Raw genomic sequence first — 18,669 nt, forward strand, 5'->3', positions numbered from 1 at the left:
CCAAGGCCCCACTTGCCCTACACATGCACATGCACCTGCTCTGAACCTGCCAGGCCCCACCTGCCTGGAACCCACTGGGCCTTGACTGCTGGGCTGAACGGTCCCCTCATCCTCACCTTCCGGCCGCACCCATCCCGCAGCTACCCGCCGGCCGCCGAGCGGGCTCCTGGGCACCGGTGGTTTAAGTGTCCGGGCGGCCGCAAGGTCAAGGTCGGGGGAGGCAGCGGCGCAAACCCCGGAGGGTTTTTCTGGGAAAACCCGCCCTTATGCTGTGCGGGGAGGCCTACACAGGAGCCCCCAGGACAGCTTCCCGAAGCCAGCGGCAGGGACTTCCCTGGGCCTGGGGCGGTGCAGGTTGTCCCTGGGAGGTGGCCAGGTGTGGCTGAAGTGGGTGTCAGTCTGATCACCGCCGCAGCCCCAAAGACAGCACCTGTGCTTAGTTCCAGAAGTCCAGAGGGGACCTGGCATCCGAGGGTCAGGAGGGCTCTCCAGGGTGGGAGCTCGCCAGGCCTCAAGGGCAAGGTGATCCGGTTATGGGGAAGGGCCAAGGCCAGCCCTGGGAGAACCTGATCCCCAGAGCAGGGATGTTCTGGGAGTCAGAACGCTGTCAGGTGACCCTGAGGATGGGCGATGTAACTGTCCTCTTAGGTAAAAAGCACATCATTAAACACGACAGCAGTGGGTACCAGTAAACTGTTGGTACGGTTTGATGAAACATGATGGACCATCCTGAAATCAACTGTGTTATCTATATATCCTTAAAATCCATAATCAGTGAGAAAGTGTGGGTGGGTTCAATAAAGGATGATAGGGAACTGGGTGTTTATTTGCAAAACAAATGCTTTTAAATTCTCACTTGGTACTCACCTGTGAAAATACCGCCCAAATTGGATTAATTAAAACATATGGAGAAAATGGGTTGTAAATGAGCATTCAACAAATCTCTTAGAGAACTTTCCTAAACACAGATGCAAAACCAGTCACAAGGGAAAGATGAAACTTCCGGACCTGGGCGCGTGTCTTACCCACACACCCCTCTCATTTTCTTAGTTAACGTTGTCTGGGAACAGAGCCCCTGGCATGGCCTGGACCAGCTCCTCCAGCCCTTCCTGTCCTGTCTCGGCATCTCGATTGCTGAGACCCGAGTTGCCCCTTGATACCTGCTCCCTCCCCCACGCAGCCCCTAGCCCAGGGTCACCTGCCTCGCTCCATCCCTGTGAGCGGCACAGTGAGTGGTAGAACAGAAATCAGATTCCACTGAGTCCTGCTCAAAGCCTGCAGGCTTGGCATCGCACTGGGCCAATCAGAGAGCCCTGGGCCCAGGCCAGCTGCATCCCCCCCAGCCTCCCTTCCACTCCCTGGCCAGGCACACCTGCCTCCCCCACCCCCCATGCTCCAGCAGCGTGCCCGTCTCCCCACCTGCCACAGGACTTTGCACTGCCGTTTCTGCTGCCTTTCCCAGCTCTTCCCGTGGCCACTTTCTCCTCCTTACCCTGTGCCTGCTCTAGGATTTACCTTTCTGTCTGGGCGTCCTTCCCGCTGTGCTGTCAGCTCCCTGAGGGCAGGGCATCTGCTCCCCCGCCCTCGTGCATCTGAGGTGGGAACCGAGGCGGAGGTGTGGGAGGACTGACCTGCCTTCCGAATGTGCCTGTCTCATGCTTGCGGTGCTCAGAGGCACCCAGGCCACAGGCTCCCGCCTCTGCTGCCCTCCATGCCCCTCCGCCACCCCCGCCTTCGCACATGGCTCTGAAGACCCTGAATCACCCTCGGGGAACTACTGGCCTGCAGACCAGGGCTGGGCAGACGAGAGGCCCAGAGAAGCTCATCCCCGTCTCCCCACAGCCCGGGGGAGGCGGGGGCCTGGACTAGAACAGAGCTGCCCACCCCGCCCGGCCAGCTATGCTGCCACCTCCTGGCGATGCCCCCTCCCAGGAGGACTCGCCACCCAGAAGGAAGGACTGGAGGAACCCCAGCCCTTCGCTCTTGGGCTGGACCCGCGTTTGTACCCAAAGTACGTCCTGGGAACTTAGCCTAACTCTGCAGATGGCAGAAAGTGGCCCTGAGCCCAGGAAGACCGGAATATGCTGCTCCAGAAACCAGGCCACCCGCCAGGTCACCAGAGGTGCTGCCCCCGAAGCACAGGCTTCTTGAGGAATGCGAGACGTTTTTCCGAACGCCAGAAGTTAATGTTTTACTTTTCTCTCCGTGGACAAGAAAAGAGCCTTTGTCTTTATGCTGAAACGTGTTCAGATACCTGCATGATTTATGAAACAGTCAGCTCGGCATCCCGCCACGTTCCCTGGCCTCATCGGTTGCTGTGGGACATCCACTCCCCCGTGTTTGACGGTCCCTGAGGGCGCAACGTGGGCGCCCCCAGGAAAGCTGTCCCTCCTACTGGCATTGAGAGGTGGCCTCGGGATCCAGCTTCCGGTTGAACAAAGGGGCTCTGAGGCTCTCCTCGGCATCGGGGAGCACTGGCTGCTCCCCACTTTCACACCACTGGGGCCGCTGTGCTGAGGGTCTCCTGGCTGCCCCGTGCCAGTGGGCTGCGCAGAGGGGAGAACCTGGGGGCCGATGGGCCCACGGTGGGCTCAGTGGGGTCCCGGAGGAGGGGAAAGGTGCAGTGTCCTGATGTGGGGAAGGGGCAGCCCTGCAGAGATCTGGGAAAAGAGCATTCCAGAAAAGGGAGAAGCAAACTCTAAGGCCTGGAGGAGATAGGGGGACAGAGGGCCGAGGCCAGGAGAGGTGGGAGACCATGGGCTCACAAGGGCAGGGGCAGGGGCTTCTATTCCCACTGCTGGACGGTGGGGTGCACAGGGCAGGGACCCCATGTGGCAATCCAGGAGAAGGCCTGGACAGCTCTCACACTCTGAGTCGGACTTTGGACTCCACCAGGGACCACCCAGAAGCAGGCCATCCCAGGCAGAGTTCAAGTTTCTTTCTAGGCTCCCTTTCACCCGCACGTTCATTTTGTAGCAAAAGCAAGCGCCAGGGGTTTCACAGGTGCAACGGAGACTGAGTGAAGTTCCCCCAGCCCAGCGCCACGGCCGCGTGGCTGCTTTCCCAGGGCTCCTCTTTGGCCCTGATCCCTGTCCCGGTGTCCCCGAGCACTGTCTTCTGGCACTGGGGCTCCAGCCACAAAGTTCTGTGTCTCCCCGCACGTGCTCCCAGATGTGACCGCGTGGCCCGCGAGTGTGTCCCTGCTTCCTGCAGTGCGGCTCTGCTCCGGCTCTCCCGCTGCGTCCTTCCCTCCTTCCCCCCTCCTGGCCTGGGACCAGCAGGTGCCGTGTGTGTGTGTGTGTGTGTGTGTGTGTGTGTCTGTGTGTGTCTGTGTGTGTCTGTGTGTGTGTGTGTGTGTGTGCACGGGGCGTGCGTGCCAGCCACCTTGGCACCCCTTCCCTTCTCCTGTGCCTGGGCCCACCACATGCCTGAGCGCAGGAGGCCCTGGAGAGTCACCTGGGTGGGGAAGCCGTGACCAGGGAACAGTGGGGCTCGGGGATACCCCACCCGTAAGGAACCAGAAGCGAGCGTTTTGGTTAAAAAACAAATGTTCTTCGTGGGGCCCCACGTCTGTGGCCTTGAACTCAGTTTAAACACTCGTGCTGGCCATGTGTGGGAGCCGTGCTCCGTTCCAAGTCATTTCACGCTGGAACCAACCAGGAGGGACGCTGCGTCCACTGCTCCCGCTGCCTGAGCACACTTCTGAGGCTGAGGGTCAGCGCCTTACCCAGTGCCCATCGCTCAACCCCAGGCTTCAGGTTTCCTGGTCAGTAAAGTCTCAGCATCTTGTCGTGGTCCACAAACGCAGGGCCTGGAAACCATGATGAGGTGCTGAAGGAGAGTCCCCAGCTGCCAGCCGGACACATGGCCAGAAACGGCTGGTCAGCAAAACCACCACAGGCGCACTTGAAACAGAAATGGACAAATACCTACAATAACTGTTATCCAGACTGAAAACTACCATACAACTTCTACAACTTCCGTGACACTCAGGATTTCAGCCATAAGATGAGAAGAATAATGACGTCTACCTTCAAGGTGATTGCAGACTGTGAAGTGCTCCAAGGGTGGAGAGGTGGAGAGGGGCTGCGGCGGCTGGGTGGGTGTTCTCCACCTCCCCCAGGTCCCAGTTTCCTCCATCATAAAGAGGGAATAAAAAGTCGCCTGTCCGGCAGGCTGGCTGGGACTCGATGAAACACGTTACCCGAAGGCTGCTTCTTACGCCCTGACATGTGGGGCTGGGGAACGCGTGGGGGGCCCACCCCCTGGCAAGGCCCCCCGGCCCAGCTCCCAGCCCTGAGGAGGCTCTCCTGGTAAGCGCGTGGATGTGACCTTGGACGTTCAGGGAGAAAGTGTCCCGCCAGTGCAGAGCTCCTCTTGAGACAGGTGACATTGGTGAGTTCAGCAGAAACATGGAACTTGTGAGTCATTCATTGAGTTCCAGGTAACAGAGTCTGTTATGGGTTGACTCGTGCCCCCAGTAGCTCAAATGTGACCTTATTTGGAGAGAGGGGCTTTGCAGGTAATCAAATTAAGATGAGGTCAGTAAGGTGGGCCCTAATCCAATGACTGGTATCCTTATAAGAGGAGGAAAGAGATATTGGGACAGGGAGAAGGCTGGGTGAAGATGGGGGCAGAGATCAGGGTGAGGCCAAAGGTTTCCAGCAACCACCAGAGCGAGGGGAGAGGCCTGGACAGGTTCTTCTCAGAGCCTCAGAAGGAACCACCTACTACCGTCTTGAACGTGGACTTCTGGCCTCCAGAACTAAGACAATAAACTTCTGTTGTACAAGCCACCCAGTCTGTGGTGCTTTGATAGGGTAGCCCTAGAAAATCGGCACAGAGGGGAATGGCAAATGTTCTGAAGCAGACCGGAAAATGATCTTAGAAACAAAGCAAAAGGAGACCCCCCCTCTGGCGTTACCCAGGACGGCAGAGCCCCAGGACCCTCCCACTTCAAACTTGCAAAGACAAGATGGAAGCAGCAACCTTTCCATGTGGAACCAGCTCATGAGGAAGCTGGGCTATTCCAGCAGCCAGACACAAGCAGACTGAGGGCAGACGGGTGGCACCCAGGAGAGCTGGTCTCAGAGTCTCAGGGTGTCCGTCTTGACACCCACATCAGCCCTCATGAGACGAGGGCCCTTGCAGGGAGGAACACGAAGTAGGAGGCCTGTGTGCCTGGGCTGCTCAGACACAGGGCTCGGAGCCTCCCTGGAGCTGAGATACTGGATCTTCACGGGTCTCACAGTACAGGCCCCGTCACCCCTGCGGCAGATAAACTGACACGGAGCCTGGGCCTCGGCCAACGACACCCGCGGGGCCCAGGACAGAGGCAAACATATCATCACTGCGGGGAGAAGCTCTCCTTCCAGCACCGTTGGGTTCTGACCAGCGAAGGTGAACTCACAATGGGAAGCGGGAGAGGGAGGCCGGGGGCAGCAGGCGCGGTCTCCACACGGCCGGCCGGTCAACACGGTGAGGCACTGCCAGGGCTAAGGGAATAAGAGGACAGGCGAGCAAGCAGGGACGAGACCGCCGGTGGGGAGAATGGAACCTCCAGCAGGAAGCCACACTCACTGCAAGGAACCGGCCGCTGGGTGAGCGGCCGGGAAGCCCCTGGACGTTGAGTTTGCCAGGTGTGTGCACGCCACCCAGGACACGGCGTGGAGTGCGGGGGACGCAGAGGGGCAGGCCGAGTGTCCACGGGGCTGCCATTCAGGGAGACTGAGAGGGTGAGGAAGGAACGATAACGCCTGAGGACTTTCCCCCGGCTGAGAGATGCAGTCCTCGGACTCCAGAGCACCTGAGTCTAGAGCTGGAAAAAGGAACCTGCGCTTGTACGTGCGGGAGAGAAACCACAGAGCACAAAAGACAAACAGTTCAGGAGGCAAAAGCACCCCAGATACCTCAAAAGTAGCTATGACGACAGCAGACTTATTAAGATGATAAAAGCAAACAATAATTATATACCTATTTTTTCAAAGTCTCGAGATAAAATAACTATCGACTTGGGATTTTACACACAGCATGGTATAAAAAAATTACCCCCAAACTTAACCAGTTAGAACAGAACACATCTAGTATCTCGGCTTCTGCCGGTCAGGAACACAGGAGTGGCCGGGGTTGGCCTGATGGTCTCACGGGGCCGCAGTCAAGGCGCTGGCCCGGGTCGGGGTCCCGCCTGAAGGCGCCCCTGGGGAAGGGTCTGCTGCCGGGCTCACTCAGTGCTTGGCTGCCCCTGGCTGTTGGGCTGAGGCACCTCACTTGCTGGCCTCACGGGCTTCTCCCAAATGGCATCTTGGTGACAGGAGTCTTCCAGCAAGGTGGAGGTCACAGGCGTTTGTAACCAAATCGTGGGTGTGAAGCCCATTTGCCACATTCTGTTGGTTACCAGTTACCAGGTTACTATGTTAACGTTGTTACTAGGTAACAGTGTGTGTGTGGGGGGGAATTCCACAAGGAGCAGGGGATCGTGAAGGTCTCGGCAGAAGTCGGTCTAACCCAATAGTCAGATTGTCACTTGAGAGGGCTTAAACCAAAACATCTTCCAACATGCGTGACTAAGGAGTTTATCAGTGACAGGTCCTTGCCGAAGACACTGCTAGAGGAAGCAGTTCAGGAAGAAAGGAGTGGGGCTGAGAAGGAAAGGGCGTGAGCAAATGAAGCAACTGTGAGCTACTCACACAAGGTGATAATGACGGTACTTTGGGGAAAGTACTTTGGGCAGAGAGGAGGTGAGATATTCAAGAATCAGAATGGAACTTAAAACATGTAGAACTTGGCGATAAAGAAAATGGTTAGGATGCAGCCAAACACACACCTGGGAGGGAGTTTCTGTTCTAAAACTGCACATGTGGGAAAAGAAGAGAAGTGGAGAAGCAGGGACCTAAGTGTCCAACTCAGGAGGTTAGACGTGGATAGCAGAGCAAAGCCATGGAGAGAAGAGGGAGGAAAACAGTCAGGTCTAGAGAAGCGATTCATAGGACTAAAGATCAGAAGGAAAGCAAACATTAGGCAGGATGAACAAAGCCAGAACCTGCCTGGACTACCTGATGATTCCACAGACTAGAATACAGCAGAAGCAATGGGATGTCACCTCCAAGGTGAAGCTACAAGAAGGTTGTGGCTCCTGTTTCTCTCTCCCTCCTTCTCCAGCCCTATCTCTATCCCCATCTCCACCTCCATCTCCATCTCCATCCCCATCCCCATCTCCACCTCCCTCTCCCTCTCCATCTGCATCTTTATCTCTATCTCCATCTCTATCTCTCTCCGGCTCCTTGCTCTGGGAAAAGTGGTTGCTCTGTTGTGAGCTGTCCCGTGGAGGGGCCCCATGTGGAGACACTGACGTCTCCAGTCAATGGCCCTGTGAGTGAGCTGGGAAGTGGCTGTGACCCCAGTTGAGCCCTCAGATGACTGCAGCCCCAGTTGACACATTGATGGCAGACTTGTGAGACCCTGAGGAAGAAGCCCCAAGCTCATCACGTCTGGTTCCTAACACTGGGAAACTGTGAGGTGATACATGTTTGTGGTTTTCAATCACTGAGTTTCGATGTAACCTGTTACACAGCAATCAATAACTAATACAAACTACAAAAGTCACAATGTGGCAAGATTGAAAAAGAAAGGAGGAAGGATGGCTTTACTAAACAATATTAGCAATGAACAGTGAGATAAAACCACAGATAGAACAGAGATTTTAAAATCAAAAGAAGATATAACCAATTTTGCCAAGAAATTCAAAGCTTAAATAAAATAAACAATATTCTGTTAAAAATTAAGCTAACCAAAACTCACTCAAGAAACAATAGAATACCCAAATAACCCAGTAACCACAGAGAAAATGGATCTCTCGTTTAAAGGTGGACCCCCTGCAAAAATGCAGATGGTTTAAAGGAAAGTTCTGTCAAATATTTAAAGAGCAGGTAATACAAATCTTATTAAAGTGTTTCAGGTAATTAAGAAGTAGGAAAGGGCTTCCCTGGTGGCGCAGTGGTTGAGAGTCCGCCAGCAATGCAGGGGACGCGGGTTCGTGCCCTGGTCCGGGAAGATCCCACATGCCGCGGAGCGGCTGGGCCCGTGAGCCATGGCCGCTGAGCCTGCGCGTCTGGAGCCTGTGCTCCGCAACGGGAGAGGCCACAACAGTGAGAGGCCCGCGAATCGCAAAAAAAAAAAAAGAAGAAGTAGGAAAGCTACCCAAATAATCTTGAGACATCAAACTCAGATGTTACAATGAAAAATTTTAAGATATAGACTAGTCATATTTAGAAACAGAAATACAAGATTATCAAATAAAATACCAGCAAACCAAACCCATCAATATGTATAAAAATAATTACACCAAATTAGGTTAATTTCAGGGATGTAAAGATGATTTATCATTAGAAAATATATTAACATTTAACACATTAAAAATCAATGGAGGGGCTTCCCAGGTGGCGCAGTGGTTAAGAATCCACCTGCCGATGCCGGGGACACAGGTTCAAGCCCTGGTCCGAGAAGATCCCACATGCCGTGGAGCAACTAAGCCTGTGCGCCACAACTACTGAGCCTGCACTCTAGAGCCCGCGAGCCACAACTACTGAAGCCTGCGTGCCTAGAGCCCATGCTCTGCAACAAGAGAAGCCACCGCAAAGAGAAGCCCGCACACCACAACGAAGAGTAACCCCCACTCACCACAACTAGAGAAGGCCTGCGCACAGCAACAAAGACCCAATGCAGCCAAAAATAAATAAATTTTTAAAAAAATCAGTAGAACTTTTTCATTGAATCATCGCAATAAATACAAGAAAAATATTTGGTAAAATCTGGTAAAAATTATTTTTTCATCAAGGTGAAATTGACATAACATAAAGTTCAATTATTTTAAACTGGACAATTCAGTAGCTTCTAGTATATTCACAGTGTTACGCAGCCATCACCACTATATAATTCCAGACCATTTTCATTAACCCCCAAAGAAACCCTGTGTCCATTTAGCAGTCACTCCCTATTTCCCCTCCCCTCAGACCCTGACAACCACTAAGCTGTGGATTAACGTCCCCGTGAATTTGCCTGTAATTACATTTAAATTGAATCATGCAATATGTAGATTGCTGTGTCTGATTTCTTTCACTTAGTGTAATGTTTTCAGGGTTCATCCATGCTGTAGCACGTATCAGTACATCATTCCTTTTTATGGCTGGATCCAGTTGCGTTGTATAGTTATACATTTTGTCAGTCCATTCATCAGTTGATAGACATTGGAGTGTTTTCCACTTTTTCCTGCCTTTTTATCAGAGAGTCCAATCCACTTACATTTAGTGTAATTACTGCTGAAGAGGGACTTACTTCTGCCATTTTGCTACTTGTTTTCTATTTATCTTACATATATTTTGTTCCCGGAAATATATATATATATTTGTTAATTTCTTAGTGGTGGTTCTGTGGATTACAAGTAATATCTTAATTTATAATAATCTCGTCTGAATTAATACACACTTAGGTTCAGTAGTTTAAAAACTTTGCTCCTATTTAGTTCCATCCCCACCCCCTTCTGTTGTTTTCATCACAAATCACACTTTTATACATTGTACGCCCATCGATATCATTTATAATTATGGTTTTATGTAACCGTCTTTTAAATCAATAGGAAATAAAAGTGGACTTGGAAACCAAAGCACAGTGATACTGGCTTTTATATTTACCTGTGCCCTTTACTTCTTTGTATGGATTTGAGTTACTGTCTAGTGTCCTTTCATTTCAACCTGAAGGAGTCTCTTTAGCATTTCTTGCAGGGCCAGTCTACTAGTGACAGATTCTCTCAGTTTTTGTTTATCTGAGAATGTCTTAATTTCTTCTTAAATTTCGAAGGACAGTTCTGTGGGTGTTGAATTCTTGGTTGATAGATACTTTGAATGTGTTTATCATCCCACTGCCTCCTGGCCTCCATGATCTCTGACGAGAAATCAGCTGTTATTATTATAGAGGTTCCCTCCTACAAGTCAGGATTCTCACTTTGTATTTGGTTTTCAGCAGCCTGATGGTTATGTGTCTTAGTGTGGATCTCTTTGAGTTTATCCTACTTGGAATTTGTTAAGCTTCTTGGATGAGTACATTCATTATTTTCATCATATTTGGAAAGATTTTAGCCATTGTTTCTTCAAATATTCTTTCTGCCCCTTTTCCTCTATCTTCTCCTTCTGTGACTCCCATTATGCATATGTTGGTTCACTTGGTGATATTCCACAAGTCTCAGGCTCTTTTCATTATTCCTTTTTCTTTCTGCTTCTCAGATGGTCTAATGCCTATTGACTTATTTTCAAGTATACTGAGTCTTTTGTCTACTCAGATCTTCTGTTGAAACACCTCTAGTGAATTTTTCCTTTCAGTTACCGTACTGTTCAACACCAGAATTACTATTTGGTTCATTCTGATCATTTCTATATTTTTATTGATAGTCTCCATTTGGTTAGACATTGTTCTCATGGTTTCCTTTGGTTATTTGTACATGTATCTTTAGCTCTTTGAGCATATTTAAATAGTATGTTTAAAGCCTTTGTATAATAAGTCTAATGTCTAAGCTTTCTCAGGGGCAGCTTCTGTATACTTATTTTGTATGAACCATACTCTCTCATTTCTTTGCATGCCTCGTAACAATTTTTGCTGTTGGAAACTGGACATTTTGAATATTATAATGTGGCAACTTTGGAAATCAGATTCTCCTCCTTCTCCAGGACTTGTTGTCATGTCTTGTGGTTACTGTTGTTTTCTTTAGTGATTTTTCTGAACTAAATTTGTAAAGTCTGTGTCCTTTGTCATGTGGCCACTGAAATCTCTGATCAGTTAGCTTCATGGTTAGTTAGTGATTTGACAAAGACTTTTTTTAAAGCCTGGAACAAAAAAAACCAGATAAGTAACAGAAACACCAAGAACCCTCCGAGTCTTTGCAGAGGGGCTGTGTGTGAGCTCAGTGCCTTCACCTCTCACCCAAGGAGCTGACAGCTCTGCCTTAGCCTTCACTTCCATTTACATGGAGCCCAAAGGTCACACAGAGGTGAGAGATTAGGGCCTCCCAATTCTTTTCTGAGGATGTGCCCAGCCCTGGCTATGCACATGCACCTCTAGATTCCCAAGGATTTGTGGGAGGTTTTCAAAACCTTATTCCCCAAAGTACCTCACTGCCCAGCTTTTCCTCCCAAGCTTTTTAGTGTGTCTGTTGTTTGCCCCAGTAGCAACAGCTAATACATTTGCCTTTTAATGTTTCTGATAAATGTTTTGACAAAAATCAGCCCCTTAGGTAGCTACTTCTCCATGCTGAGAGAGTTCCTAGTTAGGTAAAATAAAGGCAAGCCCATTGCAACAGTCCTTCAGGGAGCCACCAGAAGGTCAAAACAAAGAACCGCAGTTCCTTGGGAAGGAGGTCCACTCTGCTGTCTCTGGCACCAGACACCCACACCCGGCACATGGGCTGCCATTGTCAAGACTGCCAAGCCAAGCCAAGCCAAGCCAAGCCAGGGATGGGGGCGGTAGGGCAAGGGTGAGAAAAATGACCCAAAGCCCTATGCTGAAAGTGAGCTGCCTTTTCCCTTATTATTCATTCACCTTGTTTCTTTAAATCTTTGACTGTATTCCAGAGCTTTGATAAAGTTTATCCTGATAGTTTCTGCGAGAGTACTTGCTAGCTTTTGGAGTCCCTTACTGCACCATTTTCACTGATGTCACTCCTTAACACACATTGCTGATGAAACCCTGTGAGAAAACTGTGAGTAGCTGGGAAATTCCTTGACTTGATAAAGAGCATTAACCACAAGTCAGCCGCAAGTACTGTATGCAATGGTGTGGCGATGGTTACACAACAAAGTGAGTGTTCTTTTTGTTTCTTTTTAAATTTATTTATTTATTTTTGGCTGCATTGGGTCCTCGTTGCTGCACGTGGGCTTTCTGTAGCTGTGGCGAGCGGGGGCTACTCTTCGTTGCAGTGCGTGGGCTTCTCATTGCGGTGGCTTCTCTTGTTGCGGAGCACGGGCTCTAGGCACACGGGCTTCAGTAGTTGTGGCGCGTGGGTTCAGCAGTTGTGGCTCGTGGGCTCTAGAGCGCAGGCTCAGTAGTTGCGGTGCACAGGCCTAGTTGCACCGAGGCGTGTGGGATCTTCCTGGACCGGGATCGAACCCGTGTCCCCTGCATTGGCAGGCAGATTCTTTACCACTGGGCCCCCAGGGAAGCCCCAGCCTAATTATTATTGGAAAATGATAAAGGACACTGTGCACTTTAAGATAGTGTGGGGCTAGTGATGGGAGAGCTGAAGGGTGAAGGAGGCAGTCCCTGTGGCTGCATGGGGAGCTGCCTGGAGAGTCCCTCTGGACAGAGGCCGTGGCCCTTGTGCAAGGAGACAGCCGGCCTCAGGTAACCCAGCTGCCCCCTAACCTGATGCCCTGCCTGGATCCTGAGGGTCCAACTCAGCCAAGTGCATGGGCCATGGGGTCCTCCCGGGGCTGGGGGCACAGTGAGGAAGGGGAGAAGGGGCGCTGTCTGATGCATCTCCTTAGTCATCTGACACCAAATCTTGTCCCCACAAAGGGTCACACAACTCCGGGTCAGACTCAGCCAGTGCCAAAAAGAAGACAGAGCGAAGCCAGAGCCACCCTCCCCACAACCCTCCACCAAGGACCGAAAGCCCTAATGGCTGCTTGTTTCTTCTCTTTGTTAACCAAGAACAAAGACCTGGTTGTAATAAAGAGGTGCTTATTTGGGGGTTGTTAGGACCACAGCCCAGATCCAAGCACTGGAACTGTGTTCCACCAGCCTGAGATCTGCCTCTTTAGCTGGGCCTGGCGGGAGGACCCAGACTGGGTGCTGGATGAACACTCTCAAGCAGGGTAACTGGCTCCCCGCAGGGACCCCTTCCTCTTAGCCAGGACCTGGACCTCAGAGGGTGACAGTTGTGCCTTGGGACCTTGCCCTTTCCTGTCAGAAGAGACAATAACATTTGTTCGGTGGAGGTTTACAGGAACATTGTGACCTGACCATGACCTGACCTCAAAAACAAAGGCTCTGACACCAAGAAGTATGCAACAACTAACCACGCCCCTCCCTCTCCTTTCCCATAAAAGGGCTTTGCTGAAAGGTTTCGGGGAGTTTGGGGTTTTTAAGGCATGAGCCACCCGCCTCCTTGCATGGCCCTGCAATAAACCTCTCTCTGTTCACAACTCTGATGTTTTGGTGTTGTTTGGCCTCACTGCATCAGGCACGCGGACTTGTGTCTGGTAACGACTGCACAGGAGTGATGAGGTGCCACCTAGGAAGGATACATCCACCTTACCACATGGGTGGCCCACGCCCTCTGTTGTCCTGGACCCTGCGGTATGAAGGTCCTTCCTCTTCTTAGAGCCTCGCCTCCCCTGTCCTTGCCCCATGCCGCCTGCAGCCCATCCGCCCGTACTCCATCTCCCTTTCTCTGAGGGCCTGTCTTCTGAACCAGCTATCAGATGGCAGAAGCTGAGGAACAAAAGCGAGCAGTTCCAGCGTCAGGATCCAGGCAGGCTTGGAAGCGCGGTGGGACATCACAGGGAGGCATTGGGACGCGCGGGGCTGTTATAAGAGCCCGGCGCGGCCGTGGTCTCCCAGAGGAGGTGGCGCTTCTGCTGCAACTCCTGCAGCTCGTCGCCGCGTCCTCCGCCGCCGCCTTCCCCGAGCCAGCCCACGGCGCGACCCGCGCCCACTCGTCCTGCCCCGGGCCCCTCGCCCACGCCGTGCACTCCACGTTGGTGCTCGCGTGCACCTTCGCGCCCCTCTGCGGGCCGGCGAGTTCACGCACCCGCGCCGGGCGCCTCCTGCACCCTCGCCCCTCGGCGGGGCTGGCCCGGCCCCTCGCCCTCGCGGTCCCGTCCAGCAGCTAGGGATCGGGCGCCGGGAACCGCAGCACAGCGGACCCCCACGCAGCCGGAGATTGCCCCTCCCAGACCTCCAGCGTCGCAAACCGGCTCCGCACAGGCCGGCGGAGCGCCCCCGACAGGCGCCGGGCCGGGCCTCCAGCTCCGCGCTGGTCAGAGGGTGGCCGCCAACCCCCTACTGGGACACCGGTCGGCCTTGGACCACCGCCGGACCCCAGATCCAGGGCCTGCACCTTGGACTTCCTGCTCCACGAAGGCCAGCCGCTGACTCACAGGGAGAGTTCCTGGGACCCCTGCCCACCTCCATGCAACCTCTCAGTGGGCTCCCTGCAGAGCAGTCACAGGCCCGTGTGCCCTGACCCACCTAGGAACCTTAAAACCAAGGTCTCCTTGGACTCCAAGCCGGGCAAAGGCCAACCACTGATGCACACTGACATTCCCGTGGCCCTACCTGAGCCTGGGGACCTTACATCTAATCTTAACTGCACTTGAATCTACTCCCATAAGAGGACAAAGCACCATCCCACAATCAGCCCCCAGAGTCATCCACGTAGGAGCAGGTCCCCACCTTGGATGCCCCACTGAGCAGGGGACTACCACCCACCAGCACCAAGAGCCCCTTGGATGCCCCTGGACTTAGGGAACCAAATCCCAAGGTCTCTGGTTTGGTCTCCCCCCCAGAAGAAAAGGCAACCTTCACATCCAACTGAGCGTGCCCCGGACCTCCGCCCACCACCATCCAAGCTGTGTGCAGGCAAGCCCCGACTCAGCCAAGGGCCGCCTGGGATGAGCAGAGGCCCACAGACCCCCATCTACCTGTAGCCCATAAAGCTGGCGTCCCTGCTGACGACTCCCTTGGCAGCAAACAGCCACAGCCAAACCACAGTCGGAGCCCCCCACAGCCCATCCACCTGCACACGCTCCATCCAGTCTCTCTGCACCTGACCGTGCGTCTGGTGGGGGGGAGCCCCCAGCCTGCCCTCAGAAAGCCACATGTGCTGGCCCGCAAGGCTTTGTTTCCAAGGTGGACCCCCCAACTCGGCCAAGGGAAACCAGCCTGCATGGAGAGCCACCTGTACCTCCACACCCCTGCAGACCTTCCATCCAGACCTTCCAACTTTGACCCTTCTCGTGGCAAAGGGAAGCCTCCAGCCCCCACTCCCCCTCCTACAGAACCCCACCCATGTGTGCATGGGGAATCCAGCCCCACTCCCCCTCCTACAGGACCCCACCCACGTGTGCATGGGGAATCCAGCCCCACTCCCCCTCCTACAGGACCCCACCCACGTGTGCATGGGGAATCCAGCCCCACTCCCCCTCCTACAGGACCCCACCCACGTGTGCATGGGGAATCCAGCCCTGAGCTTTCCCTTGATGTTCCCCAAGTCCTCTTGTGCCTGTGGCCCTCAGCACCTCTGGCTGGAAGGGGCTACTACCTGGTAGAAGAGAAATGCCTCGTCCCACTCACCGTGCACCCCACCACCACACGGCCCTCCCAAGCCGCCTTGGATACCTCCCATTGCTGCCGGGCGACCGTGGCCCTGACCCGCTCCCTGACTCTGGGCCCCAGCCACCAGAAAGGGAAGGACCGGCCCCGGCAGCCCCTCCCGCCCAACAGCAGTTCAATCGCTCTGTGAGACTGGCGGGAAGCAGGAAGTGGGACAGGGAGAGTGACCTGGACCCAAAGAAGTGGGGCCTCCTGACCCAGACAGGAGAAATCCAAGGCCACCAGAGCAGGCGGGACTCGGCCTTCCATGGCCAGGGCTCAGACTCAGAAACGTCAGCACCTCGTGGCCGGTGCTTGGAGCCGTGCATGGTGTGGTCCCCCGGAAGGGTCACCGTGCCGAGGTGCTGATGGGCCCCTGGCCTGGAGACCTTTGGTCTTCTGGTGGTATATCACCTGGGGAGTCTTCGTCTTCTGGGGAGGGCTTAGAACAGGACAAGGACAGGAGAGCTGTCCACAGGCAGGAAACTCGTGGATAAACTTTGGAGGAATTTGACAGAAAGCTTAAATTTATGAAGACAGTTTTTCACAGAAAGAGGGAAATTCATAAAAATCTATCCAAGAAAGTGTCTGAACTGAAGGAATTGCTCGGAATGTCTGAAGAAAACCAAAGGAGGAAAAATCTATTCCACTTGTCACAGAAGGACACCATTTAAAGAACTCGCCAGAGAACAGACGTCCCGGGACGCGGCTGGAGATGAGGGAGCCTGCGAGCACGTCCCAGGGGGAGCCGCGGGCCCTGAGCGCAGAGGGGTCCTTGGCTGAGCTCCTCCAGGTCAAGGACAGGTTCCCCCGCCTGGAAGGGGAGGGGGAGGCATTACAAGAACAGGCCGAGCGTTGGGGTGGGAAGGAGGCCCAGGTCCGAGAGCTGGAGAGCTTCCTCCTCAAGATGCAGGGCTTCCTGGAAGCTTTTGCACCGGGGACATTTTCACGGTACGAAGGCCTGGCACCCCTGTGCACCCCACCCTGGGAGGGGGGCCTAGAAGGGGGGTAGAGGTGCTTCACCACGTATAGGAGTTTTGAATAAACCGCGTTGGAAGGGGACGGAAGTGTTCCTGGTGATGGGGACACCAGGGGTCGCAGTCGCTCCCTCCGACACGCGTGCTCACAGCCTCCAGCTGATTGGGTCCCAACTGGGTCTGAACTGCAGATCCACCAACACTCAAAGCCAGCGCCGAGCCGGGCGCTGTTCTGAGGGGCAGCAAACCAAGCAGAGGGCCCGAACCCAGGTATTCCAACAAAGACCGTTTCTGGCCCAAGGCCTCCCAGCCAGTTTGTGGCAAAACCTGGGTTTGGACCTTGGCGTTACAGCAGCAGGTGCCGGTCTGATGCAGGCCTCTGATGAGCAAATGTGAGGGGTGAGACCAGGGTGGAGAGAGGCCAGGGGCGTCGGGTGAGGGGTGTGGGGTGAGGGCGGCAGGTGGGAGACTGGAGAGGGGGCTGGGCTGGCAGGCTGCGTGTGCGGAGCCAGGGAGGCCCTGCGGGATGGGGGGCAGGTGGGAACAGGTGCACCTGGGGGATGAGGGAGGTGGCCACTTCCGCGAGGCAGAGCTGAGAATGAGCTGGATGCCGGGGCTGGGGGGAGCTCAGGTGTGCCGGGGCGCAGGGCAGCGCTGCTTGCTCCCTCTCTCTCCCACTTGGCCACAGGCTACAGCCCAGCACCTGCTCTGCCCAGAACCCTCTTACTTCCTCAATGCCGCTGGCCACCGCCCCTCACCTCGGGGCTCGGGGTGCACAGGGAAGCTTTGAGCTCCAGGGAGCCGGGCTGGGACGGCTGGCTTGAGGGAGTGTTGACAGATGTGGCGTTAGAACATATGTATATGTTCGGAAGTATGTATAGCTCTCAGGAGGGTGCAGATAGGGCCGAAAGAGCCCGGGCACACTTCACCCATTTTGCCCCGGTGGTGACATCTTACGTCACCGTAAGACAGCACTCCCTAGGAAGCCGGGGTCAGTGTGGTGTGCGCGTAGGGTTCTGTCCTTCCGTCGCCCTGCCCGCGGCAGCCACCCATCCGCTCTCCATCTTGGGAGCTTTGTCATCTCGGGAGTGTGACCTGAATGGAGTCATACAGCCGTGACCTTTTGAGATACTGGTCGGGCTTGTGTTTAGCTTTCTAAGAACCCGTCAAGCTGTCTTAGCAGCGTGTCTTACACTCACATTCCCACCAGCCGTGGGAGCCCTGCGTCCCTTCCAGCCTGCTGTCTTCTAGCAGGCGGGCAGTGGCGTCCTTCAGGTTTTCCTTTGCACCTCCCTTGGGGCTAGTGATACTGGACAATTTTTCATGTGCTTATTTGCCACCTGTATATTCTCTTTGGTGAATGTCTGTTCATGTCTTTTGCCCGTTTTCTATTTGGGTAGCTTGTGTTTTTTACCGTTGAGTTTGAGAGTTCCTTTGTCAGATGTGCGGTTTGCAGGTATGTCCTCCTAGTCTGTAGCTTGCTTGTCTTTTCATCCTAACAGGATCTTTAGTAGAGAAAAGGTTTTCATTTTGCTGATTTAGCACGTGTTTTATTTTACGGATTGTGCTTTTAGTGTCGCGTCTGCGTCCTGAAGATTTTCTCCTGTGCTTCCTTCTGGTAGTTTTGTAGTTCTACGTCTTACTTTTAAATCTAGGCTGTGATCAATTTGTGTCCACTTTTGTATGAGGGCTGAATCTTAGGTCGTGGTATTTTTGTTCATTTGTTTTGTCCTTGTTTCGTGGCCTGTGGGTGTCTAGTTGCTCTGGTACCATTTGTTGCAAAGACCATCCTTCTATGTTAAATCGACTTTTCACCTTCGTCAAAAATCAGCCACGTGGGCTTCCCTGGCGGCGCAGTGGTTGAGAGTCCACCTGCCGATGCAGGGGACACGGGTTCGTGCCCTGGTCCAGGAAGATCCCACATGCCGCGGAGCGGCTGGGCCCGTGAGCCATGGCCGCTGAGCCTGCGCGTCCGGAGCCTGTGCTCCGCAACGGGAGAGGCCACAACAGTGAGAGGCCCGCGTACCGCAAAAAAAAAAAAAAAAAAAAAAAAATCAGCCATGTGAGTGTGGTCCACTTCTGGGTCCCCTGCTCTTCTCGTTGGTCCTGGGTCTTTGCCTCCACCCATCCCAGTCTTGCAATGGAGTGTACTGACTTCATTCTTCCATTTCATCCCTTTTCAAGTTGTTCTGGCTGTCCTAGTTCCTTTGCATTTCCACATAAACTTTAGAATAATTTTGTCAGTGTCTATAAAATAAAACTTTCTGGGATTTCTATAGGAATGTGTTAAACCCAGAGATCAGTCTGGGAGACGAGACATCTTGACTGCGGTGTG

General features: G+C 53.6%; 1 protein-coding gene across 1 annotated transcript; it reads left to right on the forward strand.

Moving 5' to 3' along the window:
• Positions 1 to 11,258: 11,258 nt before the first annotated feature.
• LOC149749078 (uncharacterized) lies at positions 11,259 to 16,488 on the forward strand. The gene is given in 1 exon segment (XM_089911390.1): positions 11,259 to 16,488. A coding segment is annotated over 1 exon segment (897 nt). The 5' UTR covers positions 11,259 to 13,466; the 3' UTR covers positions 14,364 to 16,488.
• Positions 16,489 to 18,669: the final 2,181 nt, after the last annotated feature.

Source organism: Delphinapterus leucas, chromosome 5 (assembly GCF_059928025.1).
Source record: "Delphinapterus leucas isolate spDelLeu-1000000601 "Yukka" chromosome 5, BTC_Dleu_Yukka2, whole genome shotgun sequence".
Taxonomy (NCBI): Eukaryota; Metazoa; Chordata; class Mammalia; order Artiodactyla; family Monodontidae; genus Delphinapterus; species Delphinapterus leucas.